The sequence below is a fragment of the Coffea arabica genome, chromosome 7c (assembly GCF_036785885.1).
Source record: "Coffea arabica cultivar ET-39 chromosome 7c, Coffea Arabica ET-39 HiFi, whole genome shotgun sequence".
NCBI lineage: Eukaryota > Viridiplantae > Streptophyta > Magnoliopsida > Gentianales > Rubiaceae > Coffea > Coffea arabica.
The window spans coordinates 3381100-3399860 of record NC_092322.1 but is presented as its reverse complement, the minus strand read 5'-3'; the positions used below and the strand labels follow the sequence as shown (position 1 = coordinate 3399860).

The 18761-nt window shown below is 37.2% G+C and overlaps 2 protein-coding genes, 1 long non-coding RNA gene and 1 other non-coding gene across 4 annotated transcripts; all 4 read left to right on the top strand.

Annotated features, from left to right (window-relative positions):
- The first annotated feature begins 6046 nt into the window (after positions 1–6046).
- On the top strand, positions 6047–9264 carry LOC113701764 (BTB/POZ domain-containing protein At5g66560). The gene is made up of 4 exons (XM_027222543.2): positions 6047–6768; positions 6859–6928; positions 7020–8396; positions 8534–9264. Exons 1-4 carry the CDS (start codon positions 6731–6733, stop codon positions 9110–9112), a joined length of 2064 nt encoding a protein of 687 aa, XP_027078344.2. The 5' UTR covers positions 6047–6730; the 3' UTR covers positions 9113–9264.
- A 4809-nt stretch (positions 9265–14073) lies between these two features.
- LOC140010497 (cold-regulated 413 plasma membrane protein 2-like) lies at positions 14074–16565 on the top strand. Its single transcript, XM_072057712.1, has 4 exons — positions 14074–14346; positions 15659–15766; positions 15871–15941; positions 16058–16565. The coding sequence occupies exons 1-4, from the start codon at positions 14159–14161 to the stop codon at positions 16309–16311; spliced, it is 621 nt and encodes a 206-aa protein (XP_071913813.1). The 5' UTR covers positions 14074–14158; the 3' UTR covers positions 16312–16565.
- Positions 16566–17489: 924 nt separating this feature from the next.
- Positions 17490–18165, top strand: LOC140010180 (uncharacterized). Its single transcript, XR_011817443.1, has 2 exons — positions 17490–17738; positions 17886–18165. It is a non-coding gene; the product is annotated as an uncharacterized lncRNA (long non-coding RNA).
- On the top strand, positions 17880–17972 carry LOC140010821 (small nucleolar RNA SNOR75). The gene has a single exon (XR_011817984.1). It is a non-coding gene; the product is annotated as a small nucleolar RNA SNOR75 (small nucleolar RNA).
- Positions 18166–18761: the final 596 nt, after the last annotated feature.

Genomic DNA, 18761 nt, shown 5'->3' with positions numbered 1-18761 from the left:
ATAATTACAATCTATTAAATGAAACTTACCGTCTTATCTTGGGGTGGCCATGGTTCAGGTTTGAATCGAAATCGAATCAAGATGGTTTGTTGAACCAGAACTAGAATTGGATTTTGGAAATCGGAACTAGAATCATAACTGTAACTAAATGTTCAGGTTTAGATTCATATTCACTAAAATTTTGAATCGGAACTAGAATCGGCGATTTAAGACCTGCTTAAACTGTCTGAAAAAATATTTGTCACCTAAATATATTTGGTCAGTTTAGAGTTCAATATCAATAGTTAACACCTAATACCTGCAATTTCAATCATAATCCAACAACCTATTGTCCCATTCTTTTAGTAGATCTATACCTCATGATTAATTTAAATCCAAGACTAATATAATCTAAACCCATTGTCCCATTCTTTTAGTAAACCTATACTCCATGATTAACCAAAACCAATCTAATATAGTCAGCAATGAGATTTTTTTGTTATATAAAATTTGCATGATTTTTGCTTTTATAGAAGTTGTAATTTGATCAATCTTTTGCCATTGCAAAAGTTTTTTTCACCAATCAATCGTATTACAATAATCTACACCAAATTTCCTTCCTATAAAAAATGTACCATCAAAAGTCACCGTTATTAACTAATATAATTCATACTATAGTCCACGCCGATCATCAGCACACGAAAAAATAGAGTAATTAGATACAACTTTATGCATTGTATGATTTTTTGTTGATGAACTCGTTCTTTGAAAACTTGTTGAGTATAACCATTATTAGTTTATATGGTAATGGAGAAAATTATACAAAAGGGAATTTTCTTTTACTCTATATAATAGATAAAATACATTTTTGATGAGATGTATAATTTTGTTCATCATTTGGCTTGTCTTTGAATGAGATATGAAAGTCCCTTTATATAGTAGTATATCAGAAAATATCTGTACGGGTGGTACTTTAATTAATTTAGTCGAAAAAATGTTTAATGCGTCTTTTCTTTGGGTAAAGAAATAAAACAGAAAGAATAAATGCGGTTTGAATAAATAATTAAACAAAAGATAATTTTGATTAGCTCTCCCTCTGATCCAAACTAATAAAGATCCCTCAAATTTAGCATGACATATTGAGTGGTTTGCAAATTGATAGAGTACTTCATGGTGAACCTAGCGATGCTGCCACCCAAGGCCAATATATATAGAAATAGCAGTTGACCCCAATAATTTCTGTTCTCGCGCAGAATTTGCGGTGGCTGCTGCACCCAATCAATAGTAAGCACCATTTTTCATTAATCAAAGTTTAGGATAGCATTGAGTGCTGAGCATCAAACATTTTAGTCTTTTCTTTTTTATTTTTAAGAGACAGGACAGGAAAAACAAAAGAAAAGGACAAAAAAAATAATTTTTTTTGTTTGTCCAATTAACGAGTTCCGCTCGTGACTGATAAGTCACATGAATGAAACCATTCCATGGATTGACAGAGCTGCATCAGTTCACGGTTTTGTAGGTTCTACATTAAGTAACAGTAATAGGGTAAGACGCATGACCAAAAAAAGCCAAGTCTGTCTGTATTAAGACAAAACCAGATAATGGACGAGGGCCATTTATTTATTGGACTAATCAATCTTCTACTGTCAATTTTTTTTTGTTCTTCTCTTCCGTTTGCTTCTTCTGCAGCAAAAATGGATTCTTCTTAAGGGCGCCTTGGATGCTGGCCAGCACACAGCAACATCACTTATCCTGGCGGGCCTTAACAATAAACGATGGGCTATCGACACAACGGCGACTTTTGTTGTTGTTTTTTGCATCCCTACGTGGTCCTGGTGCTGGTGTTGTCTTTTTTAAGCGCGTTTTTGTTTTGTGGCGGATGCTTTCTGCAAATTTGATCAAGGTCAATCAGCATTGACCAACCCTGCTTGCGTTTCCAAGTTCTAAGCTTGAATGTATTAAAAAATATATAATAATCCCTTTTCTTTTTTAACCTTGTGCAGGGTGCCTTGAAAATTTCGTAGTTATTTACTATTTACTGCAATGGTGGTGCAAATCTCGGTCTCTTCTTGCCAGTTTCCACTCCACTTTTAAGACATGAATCAATTTGACCACATTTATGAGTAATGACCCGCGTGTTCACTCAATCGGGGCCGCGATTATTGCGCCACAGTTTTTTTTTTTTTTTTTTTATCATCATCATCATCAACTGGGAAAGAAAGTGTCAAATTTTTGGATGGCAAATTACATAAAAGTGAAGCACAAAAGCAATAATAAACTAATAAAGCTAAAAAAGAGAGAACAAAATAATTGTCGCCTTCGGGCTCTAACTTCGGCGTTCTGTTGTCCTTTTCAATACTACAAGTGGAATTTAGGACAAAGTCCATTAGTATTAACCAGTAACTGCAGATGAGGGGACTTCAAACTTACAAACTACAATGATGCTAAGTACCAGTGTACTGCGTACTCTCTCTTTTACTAGTTACCAGCAGCTTTGTCTAATCATGACTACTTTTACTAGTGCACGTGAACGCAGGTGTAAAAGATTTTGGAAAAATTGCAGAAACCTCCCCTGAGATTTCTGATATTTGCATTGACCTCCCTGTCAATTTTGAAATAGCATTAACCTCCCGTAAACAAAGGTTGGAGCCAATTTAAAAGGTAAAAGTGTGTGAATTTACTAGAGTACCCCCAATTGTATTTGACTTTACCAGATGAAAATTTGAGTACTTTCATCAAAACCAACGTTTAATTTGTTAAACAAATTAAACTAATCAAACTATTTCTGCATAGTTAAATTAGTTAACTAATTAACTAATCAAACTATTTTAGCATAGTTAAACTAATTAACTAATTAATTATTAACTAATTATCTAATTAATTAATTAACTAATTAACTATTTTTTATTTATCTAATTAACTAATTAACTAAAGCTGTTGTCTGTCCAAAACTAACAAACTATTTGCATGTTAAACTAATTAACTGCTTAACTAATTAACTAACTAATTATCTAATTAATTAATTAACTAATTAACTATTTTTCTATTTGTCTAATTAACTAATTAGTTAATGCGCTAATTGGTTAATTAGCTCCACAGGCCAACGAAATTGGTTAAATAGCGCATTAAATATAAAACCTGACAGTTTCCATAAAGAGATGGTATGTTATGAGTAATTTTTTTTTAAGCTTTCACATATTTAATTTATATTAAATACAAAACATACTACTAGTTTTTCTTTGGGCGCTATTTAACCAATTTTTCCCATAAAGAGTTTGTATGTTTTCTATAAAGAGCCGGTATAAAATATACTTGTTAGTTTCCCATACTACTTGTTAGTTTTCTATAAAAATTTTTCCCATACTACTTGTTAGTTTCCCATAATGAGCTGATATGTTATGCGTTGTTTAACCAATTTTTCATATTTTAACAAATTTATGAAAATTAAAATAACGTATTTGAAAGTTGCATTTTTATTTGGAAGAACATATTCCTTTGATGCGTTTTTCACCCTTTGAGAAGAGACTAAAAAATCATCACCCTTTAGAAAGTTAGTTTAAAAACTTTCTCTTTTTGGGAATTTACTCCTTATTAATACAGCCACTATATTTATTTTCTAGTATTAATTTTTGTTATGGTTTATGATTTTCTTATATTTTATCAAAAAATTTAATAACTATTGTAGTTACAATTATGGAGATGTTAATTTGTCGTATGTGTAATTCTTTTGTTTTATAAGAATTGTTATATCAGGGGTAATTTTGAAATTTAATTGCATTTAATTCCGAAACACTCATCAAACAAGCTAGATATTGGAATGAAAAATATGTTGCATTTATACCCCCTGAACTTGCTTGATCCTTAATGTCTATGCTCCTCCCTTGTTAATACTAATTATCAAGCAAGATCAGGGCAAAATTGGAAGAAATTTCTTATCTCGCTTCTACAAATAATTTTTTAGTGGGACATCAAGCCTCAGGGGAGGTTTTCGCAACGAATTGTTGCTGTTCAGGGGTGCTGAATGCCATTGCTAGACCTAGAGGGGAGGTCAGTGCAAGTGTCAGAAACCTCAGGGGAGGTTTCTGCAATTATCCCAAAGATTTTTTGTCTCATTTTTGGATTGTTATTTTCTGTAAAAAAAAAAAAAATTTACGAAAAGCTGTCTGCAAACACATATTATAATCATCGCATAAATCAAATTATTTCTGTATATTTTCCTGACAAAAGTTATAAAAATAGCAATCCAAATAAATGGTCCATTTCTTATTCCTATATGCTATATACTACTGTCTCTACGGAATGGAAAATGCGATGCTAACGTCTCATCTTGGCCTTGCGAATTGTAGTAACAATAGCTAATTTTATCACATTTAATAAAGTGTAGATTGTCAGCCACAAAGGTGCATTCCTTCCTAAACTTCTTTTGATTCGTCTTCCGGCCTTCAAGACCTGGGTATGTACGTTCAATTTCGAAATTTGAAAAGCCTGAGCCGCAAAATTAATAATAATACTGGTTTTGCGACCACCTACCTACAGCCCCTGTCAATTCATTAAGATGACATCAAGGCATACAAAAGGGGTACGGAGATTGGGTTGGTTAGGCCTGCAGGGTCCGCTGTTACTAATAGCAAGAAAACCATAGGATCTGATCTCTGGGTTTATTTTTCGGGCATGACCCTTACTTTTTAAATTTTTTTTTTTTTTGGGGTAGGATGTGATCTATGTATGGCAAAAAAAGTGAATAGAAATATTCTGACAAGAACCTAAAAAACTTTTCTACAAAAAATCAATCCAAACAGGACTCAATAATATTTATTATTGGTACTTTTATGCACATTTACTCTTCTAAAATTTCCATTCCACGTTCATATTGAAATTCAAACATTGATCTCGTGGGTCACGGTGAACGCGTAAGCTACCGAAGACCTTTGAAATTGGGAGCCCACGATTTCAGAGCTTTGAGTCGAACATAGCTGGAAGTGTGGGCTTCTAGTGTCGCTCGCAATCAAGTTACATCAAACCTGCTTGTGGGATCGTTTAAATCTTCTAAACTGGATCCAAATAATCATACATTTTTTGGTTTATCAATTTAGTTAATAAATTATTGTGGAAAGGGATTTAAGTAAACAACACTAACACATCCAACACATCAGTAGAGAGAGAGGGGGGGGGGGGAAGGGGAATTATTAGACAATATCATCATAGCGGTGCTCGTGAATTTGTGTATGGATGACTCAGTAGTCATTCTAACAGAAATTTCGAGTTTTGGAGATTTTCTGGGAAAAGTTGCCGCTGGTGTCAAAGCACCAGAGTGAACACTCAAGACAAGCGGATTCAATCACACACGAAAAAAAAAGTGAGGTATGACGGTTGACGATGAGGGGGTGAAAAGAGTTATTTTAGTCAGGCCCATGCAATTCAACCAAGTAAATTTTTTGGTCTGCATAAATTATCTTTAAGAGCAAATTATTCGGTTAGACATTAAATTTTTCTAATAGTCAATATTTGGTCACTCAATTATTAATAATAGTATTTTTTTTATCCACTGAATTATCAAAAAGTACAAATCTTGGACCATTTTATTTTATTCCACCATTAATTCTACCGGAACTAAGAATCTGCACTTTAGGTAATTTACTCTTATCTTTGATCACTTTGCGGTTCACGGTCAGGTAAGGTAGGCTGAGACATTTCATACGGTAAGGCATATATTTTGGTAGGAAATCAACCAAACGCAATTAGTTTTACGGAATGCATCTTTCGAAACTAGAAAAGAGCAGGTGCTTGGCTTTGTTTAACGTCTTAGACACTGCTCTTTCTGATATTTTTTAATCACTCTCTTATTTCATGTACATCGAACTAGTCAGTATATATATTTATATATCATCAAATCACTCAGTTTAGGGCAAAAAGGGCACAAGACACGGTTGGCAAAGCAATGCATGTTTTAGGTACCCGCAGACAAATTATGACGGCAATTATCACAATAATTAGTAGCAATTCTATGTCCTACTTCTACCACTAGTAGTATTTTATTTACCACTTACAAGAAGAAAGCAGGCAATAGGAACTCGCGCTTTTGAAACTCTGCCCTTTGGCCCTTGACTATTGTCCGTGTCCATCCATGGACCAACCAAAACAGAAGTGAAAAGGAGAAAAAGAAGCAACAAGAGAAGATTCTGAATGAATTCTCCGATTTCTTTGTTGCTGTTGTTGTTTTAAAAGTAAGAGAAAGAAAGGAAAAAAGCGGCAGGAAAAGAAGAAATTTCCCAAAAGAATACGATCCATTATCATCATTATTACTGCATGATTCAACCCTTTTCTGCTTTTTCTCCTATTCGCTGAAACCCCATTTGTCCGTTCTCAAGATCCCTGATTCCAATATATTACAACTCCCCCACGATCCAGCCTCTCTGCTCTCATCCATCTTACTCTTTCTTTTTTTTCTTTTTTTTTTATTTATTTTATCTCTGCTTGATTTTCCACTGACACAATCATTTCCACTGCACTCATTCATTTCCCTCTGTTTCTCCTTCTTCTTCCTTGTAACCCCTCTGATTGTAGTACGTAAAAAGAGAGGGTTGATATTTCCACTTTTTTTAGTCCCATCCATCACATCCATTCTTTCCTCTCTCTCCTCTTCCCTTTTATCCTGTTGGATTGAGTCGTAGCTCTCAGTTTTCATGGATCTGGTTTAGTTTTGGCCTTTTTCTCTTTTTCGGTACCAGTATCGTTTTATCGAGCTCAAAAAATGGACGCTGAGAAACCCAGTTCCAAAGGGCAAGCATGGTAAGTAAAATGAACCCCTGCTTCACACATTTTCCCTTCTCCAATCAACATGATGATTCTTGCCTTTAGTAAGAATTATTTTCCTTGTAGGTTTTGTACGACAGGTTTGCCAAGCGATGTTGTAATCGAAGTAGACGACATGACTTTCCATCTTCACAAGGTCAGTTTTCGTTTTCAGTTTTCACTCATTTTAGTAAATTTGCTGATTGCTTTGCATTTTTCGACTCTTCTGTGCTTTTTCTGTTTTTCAGTTTCCTCTTATGTCAAAAAGCCTAAAGCTTCACAAGCTAATAACAGAGCAAGAGAAAATTCCAAAAACAACCTCCTCCTCCTTCTCCTCCGCTAAATTCCAAAAACCCTCTGAATCAGAGAAGGACGATGCTGATGATAATAATACTAGTACCAATAACAAAGATGACCAAGGAGAGATTATTGCAGAGGAAGAACTAGTAGATGACGAAGATGAGGCAGAGTACTGTCACATCACACTCCCTGATTTTCCGGGAGGTTCGGAGGCTCTCGAGACCGCCGCTAAATTCTGTTATGGCGTCAAGATCGAGCTGTCGCCATCAAACGTGGCTGCTCTCCGCTGTGCTGGAGGTTTTCTCCAAATGACTGAAGAGTACTCCGAGGACAACCTCATTTCCAAAACTGAGAGGTACCTCTCCCAAACTGTCCTCAGAAACATCAAAGACTCCATTCAAACGCTCCACTCTTGCCAGAAGCTCCTGCCTCTGGCCGAGAATCTCGGCATCGTTCAGCGATGCCTTGAAGCAATTGCCAGTAAAACTTCCTCCGCAGATCCATCCCTCTTCGGTTGGCCGGTGAGCGAAGGAATTGCCGAAAGAGCTGGTAATAATGCTCGTCGGAAACTCACAGGTGCAGCTGCTGCCAGAGGCGGTGGCGCAGCTGTCGCCGGAGCGGAAGTTTGGTTTGAAGAACTGACATTATTAAGTTTAGAATTTTTCAAGCGGTTGCTTTCTGCGATGAAAGAAGGCGATGCAAGTGCTGAAATTATTGAGAACTGTCTTGTGTATTACGCCAAGAAGTACATTCCAGGAATTTCGCGAGCAAATCGGAAACCTTCGTCTTCAATCTCATCATCCTCTTCAGTTCCTTCCGAAAATGAGCAGAGAGAGCTTCTGGAGACTGTAATATCTAACCTTCCCACGGAAAAGAGCTCGAGCTCCTCTACTACCACGAGATTTCTCTTCGGCTTATTACGAACAGCTAATATACTGAATTGCTCGGATGCTTGTCGTGCTACATTGGAGACGAAAATTGGATCGCAACTGGAACAAGCAACGCTAGATGATCTACTGATTCCGAGTTATTCGTATTTGAACGAAACGCTCTATGATGTGGATTGTGTGGAAAGGATTTTAGGATACTTCCTTCGAGGATTGGAGGAGAGATCCGCGAGTAGAATCGAAGGCGAAGGGGAGAACAGCAGCGTAAGATCAGCGGCACTAATGTTGGTCGGAAAATTAATTGACGGTTACTTATCGGAAATTGCATCCGATGCTAATTTAAAGTCGGATAGGTTTTACCAGCTCGCCATTTCTTTGCCTGACCACGCCAGACTGTTTGACGACGGCCTTTATAGAGCCGTTGATGTTTATCTCAAGGTATCATGTACTGGTATACTAATAGAGTGAAAAGCTTCATCATCTTTTTTTTTTTTTTTTTATAATCAGGAAAAATAAAAAGAGTAATTTAAGAAAGTGTGAGTGTAAATTCTGGACTCTTTTTTTTTTGGTTGCAGGCTCATCCGTGGTTGTCTGAACAAGAGAGAGAGAAAATTTGTGGTATTTTAGATTGCCAGAAGTTGACATTAGAAGCGTGCACCCACGCGGCACAGAACGAGCGGCTGCCGCTGAGGGCGGTGGTTCAAGTGCTATTTTTTGAGCAACTGCAGCTCCGGCATGCGATTGCGGGGACGCTGCTGGCGGCGGATGTGCCCCCTGCACTGGAGACGGGGAGGCAGTTGGAGCCTGGGGAGGAGGATGAGGAGGTGGTTGGGACAGGGTTGGCACGGGCGGGGGAGGGAGAGGGGAACGGGAACACCAGCACGTGGAGGGCGGCGGTGAGGGAGAATCAGGTGCTGCGGCTGGACATGGATAGTATGAGGACTAGGGTGCATGAGTTGGAGCGCGAATGCTCTACCATGAAGAAGGCTATTGAGACGATTGATAAGGTTGGTCCTCGTCGCGAGAGAGGTGGTGGTGGTTGGAGGAGCAAGTTTGGGTGCAAATTCAAGACTCAGGTCTGTGATTCACACGAATCGGCCACCGTAGTGGAGGCAAGAAAAGGGCGGAGCCACCGTCATAGTAGTCCAAAATAACATGTGGACTACTTAATTTTTTTTTTTCCCCTTTTTTGCTCACCTATTTCTATTCTTCTGTTTTTATTTATTCGCTATCAGAAATGTAATGGTAATATTTGTTTATTTTCTCAATGTGTATGATGAAGTTGCTTGTAGATTACAGACACAAATTTCTTTTCCTTTTTCGTTTTGGGAATATTTCGGTCTAAATATGTGGTTTAGATTGAATAAGTTATTGACATGCGGCCTCAGTGCATCTGAAAAGGGCCTGAACAAAAGGTATGGATTTACGGGCTTTAGGGGGGTACGATTTTCCAAGGAAAGAAAGAGTTTTGGGTGTTTGTTTATTTACGAACGGTGAATTCCTTTTCGATGATGATGACGATTGACGAGAGGGAGAAATGATTACAGCAAAGTGACAAAGCAGAAGCATTAGTGGAAGTCTGTTCCTTAGCTGATACACTTTCAGAACAATCTGCATGGATGGGTTCTCCACGTTTAGATGGCAAGTTCCTTTCTTGTAGCTGTCTGCACTGCATATGCCATGTTGTTCCGGAAACTTGTTGAGAAGTGGTCACCACATTGTACCATTTTATGCTTTAGCACTTGCTGGATTCTGGTTGTAAAGAATCTAAAGGTTGAAGCCCCCCAAAAAATTACAAGCAAATTGCAAGTTCTAATTTCTGCTTTGTTCTTTGTCTTTCTTTCAAAGTGACAGTGAGTTATGATGAATTAATAATGTTCTTTGGTGCTTGAAAGCGAAGCAAATCTCCTCCTGGCGTGGTCCATTTTTTATTCCTCGTCTCGTGTCAAGTTTCTCATATTTCAGTTTCAAAACTAAAAAACAAGTTACGGCAAAAAAAGAGTGTATTACTTTCCCAGCTTTTAAACTAAGACGGGATTAACTTAGGGTGCGTTTGATAAAATTAAAATTTGAAAGTTGAAATATGAAATTTGAATTTATCAAATTATTGAATTATTAAGTACTAAATATAATACATTTGAATGTATATCATACTAAATGATAAGTGATTAATTTATCACTTATTTTTATGAGCAAGTTTTGTTAAAAAATTTAGTGCCACTTATTGAATTTAGATGTTCAATTTTTTGTTATCAAACGCATCTGAACAGTTAAAACCTAAATCTATTAATTTTACGTGTTGAATCGGATTATCAAACATGGTCTTAAGTTGTTGATTGATTGTGTGTACCATATAGCATGGTGAAAGATTTGGTGGAACGATGATTTTTATCATGTCAAAATGATCCGAATTTGTCGTAATAAAGACTTTGTTATTATTATTTATTTTTGAACTTTTTCCGCTTGAAAAGGGATAGAATTTAAAAAGTGGGGAAGGGATGGGAAGATTTGAACATAATAAAGACTTTGCTGTTGACCACTTAGATGGAAAAGTATTGGATTTACTCATGGCCTACTTTTTGTTTGTGTTTAAGAGCTAATTTCACATAATCACAAACTAAACTGTAGACTTTTTTGTGCGTGCCTATGGGCCTGTTTGGAACCTGAGTTTTTTGAGAGTTTGTCTAAAACTTTATTGTAGTGCATTGTAGAAGTTTTTGAAAAAATTTTGTAAAAATTGTAAGGTGAAAAACTTTTTTGTAGAAGTTTTTGTAAGGTGGAAAAACTTTTTTTCCTTTTCTTTTTTTTTCTTTCTCTTTCTTTTTCTTTTTCTTTCTTTCCTTTTTCTTTTCTTTCCTATCTTTTTCTTCTTCTTCATCCCAGCAGCAACGCAGACGCAGCAACAACGCAATGGAGTAGCAACACAATGCAGCCTCCTATCAGTCCCTCCTCCTACTCTCCCGCCTGCTCCACCCCCAACTCCACCACCAGCCCCACCTCCTGCACCACCACCTGCTCCTCCACCAGCATCTCCTCCAACGCCACCACCAGCACCACCACCACTACCTGCACCTCCTCCAACTCTAGCACCACCATCGGCTCCTCCACCAGCACCTCCTCCAATGCCACCTCCCGCCACCCCTCTCCTCCCTTTCCCCTTCTCCTCCCCTTTGCCCTTCCCCCTCCCTTTTCCCTCGCCCGGCAGTCAAGGCGCAACTCCTCCACAAGCCAGTCAACTTTTTTTTTTTTTTTGCAATTTTCAGCCTTCCCCTCTCCTTACTCTATAAGAAGGATCACCTTACTATTGGCTTATTCTTTTTCTGCTACCGCTAAAACTTGCAGGATCCCGTCTGAGCCGCCGGCGACGAGTGTGCATTGGTCTTCTCCCATTTGCCTCCAGCATACGCTGCTCACAAACCCTGCACCTGTAGGCTCGTAATATTCCCACCCGGAATATTCAGCTCGACCTGGAGCCGGAGCTCCAGCAGAGGATGGCTCAAATCTCTTGACCCAAATAGACGAGCCCCATCTCTTATCGTAGACAACAACTTGATTGTCCTCGGAGCCACAGCTAAGCAGGCCGCCGCCCCTCCAAACGGATAACCCGACGAATCTCCTGGCATTGACGTGTCCCGTGTACGTCCGAATAAGCCGATGATCTGCAGTGTGCCACGTCTTCAAGCACCCATCAATTTAAAAAAAAAGGGTACAAACTGCCGATGAAGGGAGCGGATGGCAGGGGGAAGATGGCGTGGAGAGGGAGAAAGGCAAAAAAAAAAAAGAAAATGTGGAGGCCGTGCCGGACGTGGTGGTCAGCGATGGAGGAGGTGGTGGGTTGGGATGGGGGAGGAAGAAGAAAAAAAAAGGGAAGGGAATTTTTATTTTTTTTTTGGGTATTTTGAAATGTGTAGGTAAAAAACTTTGAGAAGTTTTTTGGGATCCTGTAGCAAAAGTTGTTAAAAAACTAGTAGGTAAAAAATTTGCTTAAAAACCTGGCTTCCAAACAGGCCCTATTCACAATCTGGACATTCCCGTTAATCTATAAAGGAAAACCCCTACTTACAATCTGGACAGATTGCCATCACATCCTAGATAAGCCGAATGGCTTAATCCATATACTGTGTAACCCGTAATAATGGCTTAATCTATCTATGCTTCCGTTCGACATCATGTTTCCGCTTGACTTTCATGCTTTGTACAATAAGGGAAACAACATAATTGGAACATTTCTTTGAGCATAATGATATCTTGCAGTGCTGTAGACCTTTTTTGTATATTCAAAACAAGATTTTCTGACATCTCTGAAATGACTATTATCACCATTCAAGTTTTATTTCTATAGCAGATTGTGCTAAAATAACAAAATAAGCCCTTTGAAGTCTAAATTGCATCAGAATTAAGAATGTTGAGCTTGACATTTCATTCAAAGTTATGTGAAAATAAAGTTCAAATTGCAACATTAACGCAAGCCGTATCCATTTAGTCCAAAATCAAAATATTATGGGAATATTGAGCCTTTTCACCCGTTATCGTTGTTGTTATTGCCAATCAGTCCGTTTCCAATTTCCCATCTCTCAGAAAACAGCATCCCACCAACCAGAGCTGGTAAAATGGTTCTCTTTCTAGTGATTTGGGTTTCAATTGATATGGTTGCACTTGTTTGTTTCGTAGAAAGTACCATAGGGGAAGAAAACAAAATTTTGATTATGGGCATTCATTTTGAGACAAAAAAAATGCAAAATTTGCTTAGAAAAATCAAGAAAACGTGCATCAATGTCCTGTGGTTTGATTTAAGGCTTTAATAAAATCTACTAAATGAATACGCATTTTACATCAATACAGCATATTAATTTATGTTTTTTTTCTTGTTACTAGTTATAGTTCACATAATTTGCACGTGATTATATTAACTCAAATATGACATCGCTTAGATATAAGTTTTTTTTAATGAAAATTGATTGTTCACCTGATAATAGAATATTTATATCTTCAATTTTTTAAATCAATTGTTGTTACATGTTACAAAAGACTCTCTAGATACGAACTTTTTGATTTATTATATTTTGAATTTATTTTGAGCTTTCTTATTTTTGAATTTATTTTGAGCTTTTGGGTAAATTATAGATTTAGTTTTGATAAATAATTCTTAATATGGCTATGTTTCACCAAAGTTGTTTAATGAAAAAAAATCCAACATTTAATCATAATTGTTTTCATTTGTGTTATAGAAAAATGTCGATTTAACTCTTCATTACATGTTGGATTTTGTCTCATACAAGCAACGTTTAATCAACATTTTGGTGAAACAATTATGATTGTTTTCAACTTTTATTTTTCTCATGCAAGCAATGTTTAATCAACATTTTGGTGAAACAATTATGATTGTTTTCAACATTTGATAAACATTTAATGAAGGTTAAATCAATATTTTTCTATTTTTAATCATAATTGTTTTCTTTTATATGGCATTAGGTGTCAATTTTTTAGGGTTCTCTTACAAAACCTTATAGAGTTACCTGTTCGTAACTCTTCATCTACACTAAACTCTAATAGATAACCCAACGGTTGTTTGATTGAATAAACTATCTGTTGAATGCCCGTGAATATCATGGTTTTAGGACCATTTTCAGAATGATAATACTAAAATTTACTTACAATTCTTTTTACCTTATCACTCAACCCAATCCCACCACCCCAAATCAACCCATAATCTAAAGAGTATTAGTTCCACACCAAATTTTATTAAAATGTCACCATTGCCCCTTCGTAGTCAAATTAGATCATGTCAGTTGTCACCCAAACTTTCATGGGATTATGTGAATCACCAAAGTTTAATGGACCGTGTCCGTGGAATTATTACTTGCCCATTTGTTTGGGTATCGTGAATTTCAATTGGGAGACCCGAGGCGAGGCCCGCGGGTTCGGAGACATAGCATCGAAGTCCGCCCTGGGCCTCTCAATGCCATCCACGTTGTGTATCCCCCGCGGTCAAGAAAAACAGTTTAGATCCGCACTGTCAGTGTCCTCAAGGCTGGAAAAACCCGCTTCAAAAACTGATGGAGTACGTATCATTTATGTCATTATTATCTTTCACAATCAAAACCTCAATTTCCATCCCATTTGTTATTGCAGATTTAAAGCATTTCTTATATTAAATTCTCAAACAAAACTAAAGAAAAATCGAGAAGGAGAAATCAGCAATGGGGAGGAGCCCAGTTGATTATTTGGCCATGAAAACGGACCAAAATCCAGTCACGGCTGAATTGATTGATTCTGACATCAATGAATTAAAAATGGCAGCCAAGAAACTCTTCAACCACGCGACCAGACTCAGCGGCCTTGCTGTTGGCACTTCTTTTCTCAAATGGGTCGCATCTTTCGCTGCCATGTAAGCTAATTTCCCACTGCCACACCTCTCATTAGTCTCTGTTTCTTCGAGTTCGTCAATTTGTTTAAATGTACTCATCGGAACTTTACTCAATTTGTTGAAGTTTGCGTGTGATCATGGTGGTGGAGTTTTATAATCGTGTTTAATTACCATGTGAAGTGGGCTTTGCTCTAATCCTTGAATGATGATGTTCTTTTTTGTCAAAAAATGAAATAATGATGGAAGAACTCTGTAAATTGTTTTCGATGTCAAAGTGTTGAAGGTCTTTCCACATTATTGAGATGATAGACGGATTGGAATTTCCATTTGTTGGGCCAATGGGGTGGGAAAGATCGATAAATCCACACCGGTGTTGCCCCTTGATAGGCAAATGCATAGAGTTTGAGTGCAGAGTTTCTCTTAAAGAAGTTGTGTGGCTACTCTTTCTCCCACTGTATTCGCCAATCAAATCACACATCAGAGAAAGCTGACCATTTCATGCATGCATCTTTGTGCAATATTAATTATTGCTTAGTGCCTTGCTGGAATGCCAAGAAAACTAATGTTGAGCAGTGATTAATATTCAAAAGTGAGCAGATTGGCTGATGACGGGAATGTCTCTTTAGTCGTCACTATTACTGGCGTCCTCTATGTTAGCACCTTCTCATCCTACCAGATTAGAGTGTGTGGATGTGGTCTGAGCTATGCCCTCATAAAACAAAAGGAAAGGAGGATAACAGTCACCAGGTAATTATCATGGTAACTACAGATGGAATGACTTTGCTATGTAAATTCCTAAAACATGGAGACAAATATATGCTCAATTTTATCAATATTGTAAATAAAGAACCATTTTGTTGCAATGTCAGCTTACCAAGAAAAAAAAGTTGCCACTAATAAGCATTCCGTCATCTACTCGTCTCAGGAAAAGCCTGCAGGTTAACCTCTTGATTGACTAACTTAGCAACTTTCTGGGAGGTTAATTGCTAATGACTCGGTGCCTTCAGTTAGAAAAATGTCAATGGGACTGACATTCATGAGGCTCTCATATGTAGCATGGCTAACACATTCGTCCAATCTGTGGAGGGATTGCAACGACATTTTTCTGATATATATATATATATATATATATATATATATATATATATATATATGGTTTTCTTGTATGTTAATTTCTGTCTCGACAGATTTTGACTCCTCCTCTTTCTCTTAATTTGTAGTTATTTTTCTGGATGCACAAAAGTTAATGTTGTAGTGAATATCTGCTGTCAATTTTTTTCAGACCATCAGAATTACCTTGTGAATGTTAACCCACACTCTGCCTCTGCTGTAGTTATCTGTTGATATTGGATCGGACAAATTGGAGGACTAACATGCTGACTTCACTTTTAGTACCATACATCTTTTTCAGTTTGCCTGCAGCTCTTTTCAGCTTCTTGAGGTGATCATTTTGAGTTCCTCATCCTTTTTGTTCTCCTTCTCTCTGAATTTGAGAGTTAAATAAATTCCCCTCACTCACAACATGTAATCCGCTTTGCGATTTAGGGGAGAGTTCGGGAAGTGGGTTGCTTTCATTGCCGTTGTACTGAGGCTTTTCTACCCTCGACATTTCCCAGGTATGGAGAATTTCAATTTTTTGGAAGTGGCACGTGTCATTTTTCGTCTTTGCAAGATCATCATGTTTCCCTTCCGCTGGCTTTGACATTTGACCAGTGGTTTTTGTGAATTACAGACTGGCTGGAGATGCCTGGTGCACTAATACTTTTGCTGGTGGTTTCCCCGAGCTTCTTTGCTCATGCCCTGAGGAACAACCTGGTTGGCGTTTTCATATGCCTCATTATCGGTTGCTATCTCCTGCAAGAGCATATCCGGGCATCTGGAGGATTCCGCAATTCTTTCACGCAAAAACATGGCATTTCTAACACCGTCGGCATCATCCTCTTGCTGGTGTACCCAATCTGGTCCCTGGTACTTCACTTCCTCTGATTTCGTTTTCGTGGATGATGATGATGCTTTGGACATCGCTTCTTTAAACTTTCATTGCTCCACAAGTTCAGTGATTGAAGTAAAAATCAAATCAATCAAACCCGAGTATTAATTGTTACCCGTAGAATAGGGATTCTTTGCTTTCTTTCCGGTGTACTGCTTGGTTTGCAAGGGAAAGATGACTCTGCAAATACTCCCACATAACATAACTTTTATTTATTACTGGAAATTCATTATTATTATTATTATTATTATATCCTTGTGCAATCGTGGAATAAAAAACCTACAACTCCTCGTCTTTATTTCCATCTCGATTTAGAGCTTCAGAAGAATTACGTTATTTTCCATGATCACATTTCCTTATTACCTTTTTCCCTCACATACATCAAATCGCTACAGTAATTTTTTCATAAAAAATCATGAAAAATGCAATCCAAACACACTCTTCCGAAGATTTCCTTATCATCGGAAAATGCCAGCAACCGAGCACTAGAGGGAGGCTGCATTTGCTACAAGCAATTGACATGATATACCCAGCTGAGTCGAGGACAAAAACAACAAGAGGTTCATCCATTTCTCTGGTCTTTGGAAACTTGTTGATTTTAGCTTTTGATTTTCAAAAACCTATTTTGTTGCGTTCTCAACTAATTTTATATTTTCTGGACCTAAGAAAGCTAAAATGAGAAGCAGGTAGATTATATAACTTTTTATGGCCTTTTTTTGTTTTTTTCTCATCCACCATTTAATGTTCATAAGAAAACTAATTAATTACATTTAAAATTATTTAATTGGTATAAAAATTCATTTAGTTGCATATAAAGGTAAAATGATTTTTTTTTCTTTGGTCAAAATCAGCTTTTAACTTTTTTTTAGAACACTTATGCATTCATTAAAATGGTTCTTTCAACTGTAAATGAGAACGCCAAGAGTTATTTTAAACCAAAAAAAAAAATCTGAATTTTAAGAATCAATTTAACAAAGCCAGAATCAATCGAGAACACGTCGGCATCTCCCTGAATTCTCGTATGAAACAAATATTTTAGAGAGCTTTTTCTAATTTTAAACAATCTCTCAGACTCAAAAGGAAAACGTGGCGAGCATACAAGCCGAGAGGAACGTTTTTGTAGACAGGATGTGTGGGCCTTGGCCCTTAATAAGCAAGAATAGAAGCCCAAAACTTTGAAATTTTATGTGACCGCTCAAAAGCAGGCCAGTGCTGTGCAGAGTGAAGATCCTTCAAGTCATGCTTGGTGGCGCACGAGCCTTTTCAATGAAATCCGCGGAGCTCTTCTCAACCCTAACCCTAGCAATCAGAAGACTGCCGAGTCTCCGCCCAAATGTGAATAAATACAGCTGCGTTGCCCCCACCAATTCCCAATTCCCAACTCCCTAGTTTTTGTTCTGCTAATGCCGTTCCTCACTAGCTCGTAAGTACTTCTGTACTCTCCCCAATCATTTCCAGTTCGAACTAATAACTGAGTCAATCATCGCTCGGTATTCTTTTAGTATAGTATATATATATTTTTTTGGCTTCTTCTTTCGTTTTTCGATGATCTTTTTCGGGTGTTTCTCAGTGATGAAGATTTTTCAGATGACGAGTCTGATCGAAAATCCATTCGTTTACAATCGTGACGACAAATCGAGGCATTTGTCTGAGAGAAACTCCTTTTTTGTTTATTATTCTATTTTTCTTCATTTTCTCCTCAACATTTTTAATATCTTCCCCCCAATACCGAAGTATATTGTTCTGCTTTAGTTAAGCAGCACTATTTGAAGTCAGGAATGATAATTGCAATATTTTGTTCTGAATATTCAAATGATTGAACGAATGAATGAATTCCTGCTCATCCTCAATTCTTGGCTTCACTCGTTAGTTTGCTGCTACACATTGAGTCCTCTGATAAATGATGGGGAAAATAATGTGGCAATGATGAGAAAAACTCTGTTAAACAATGAGGAACCCCTTCCTGTTATTCATTCATACGAACAGAATAGCAGCGTGGTAGCCATGATTATTTTTCAAGCACTTTTGAGCCACATTCTCTCCTTTTTTTTTTTTTTTGTGCTCTTCTATGAATGCTATATTTTTTTAAGTCCCAATAGGTGGTGGGTGATAATTGGAGCCCTGATCAGGCAATTATTATCCTTATTATTATGGATTTTTTAATAAATAATTCAGTTATTGCTGAGATGAATGATTACTGGAGCTCATATCATATAGTAAGAATGATTTCAGGCGTACTAGTGTGTCTTATGATCAAAGAGAATGAATGACTCACCTCACTTCGGGTTGTGAATTAGATCCTGAGTCAATATCCGGCTACCCTCTTCGAAAAATTAAGAAGGGTGAAACCAGTGCATCAATATCATTCTTCGCATGGAAAATAAACCAGTGGCTTGTCTAAAGAGTTTGGGCATCTCCGGGAACAAATATTTTATTGTTGACTTGT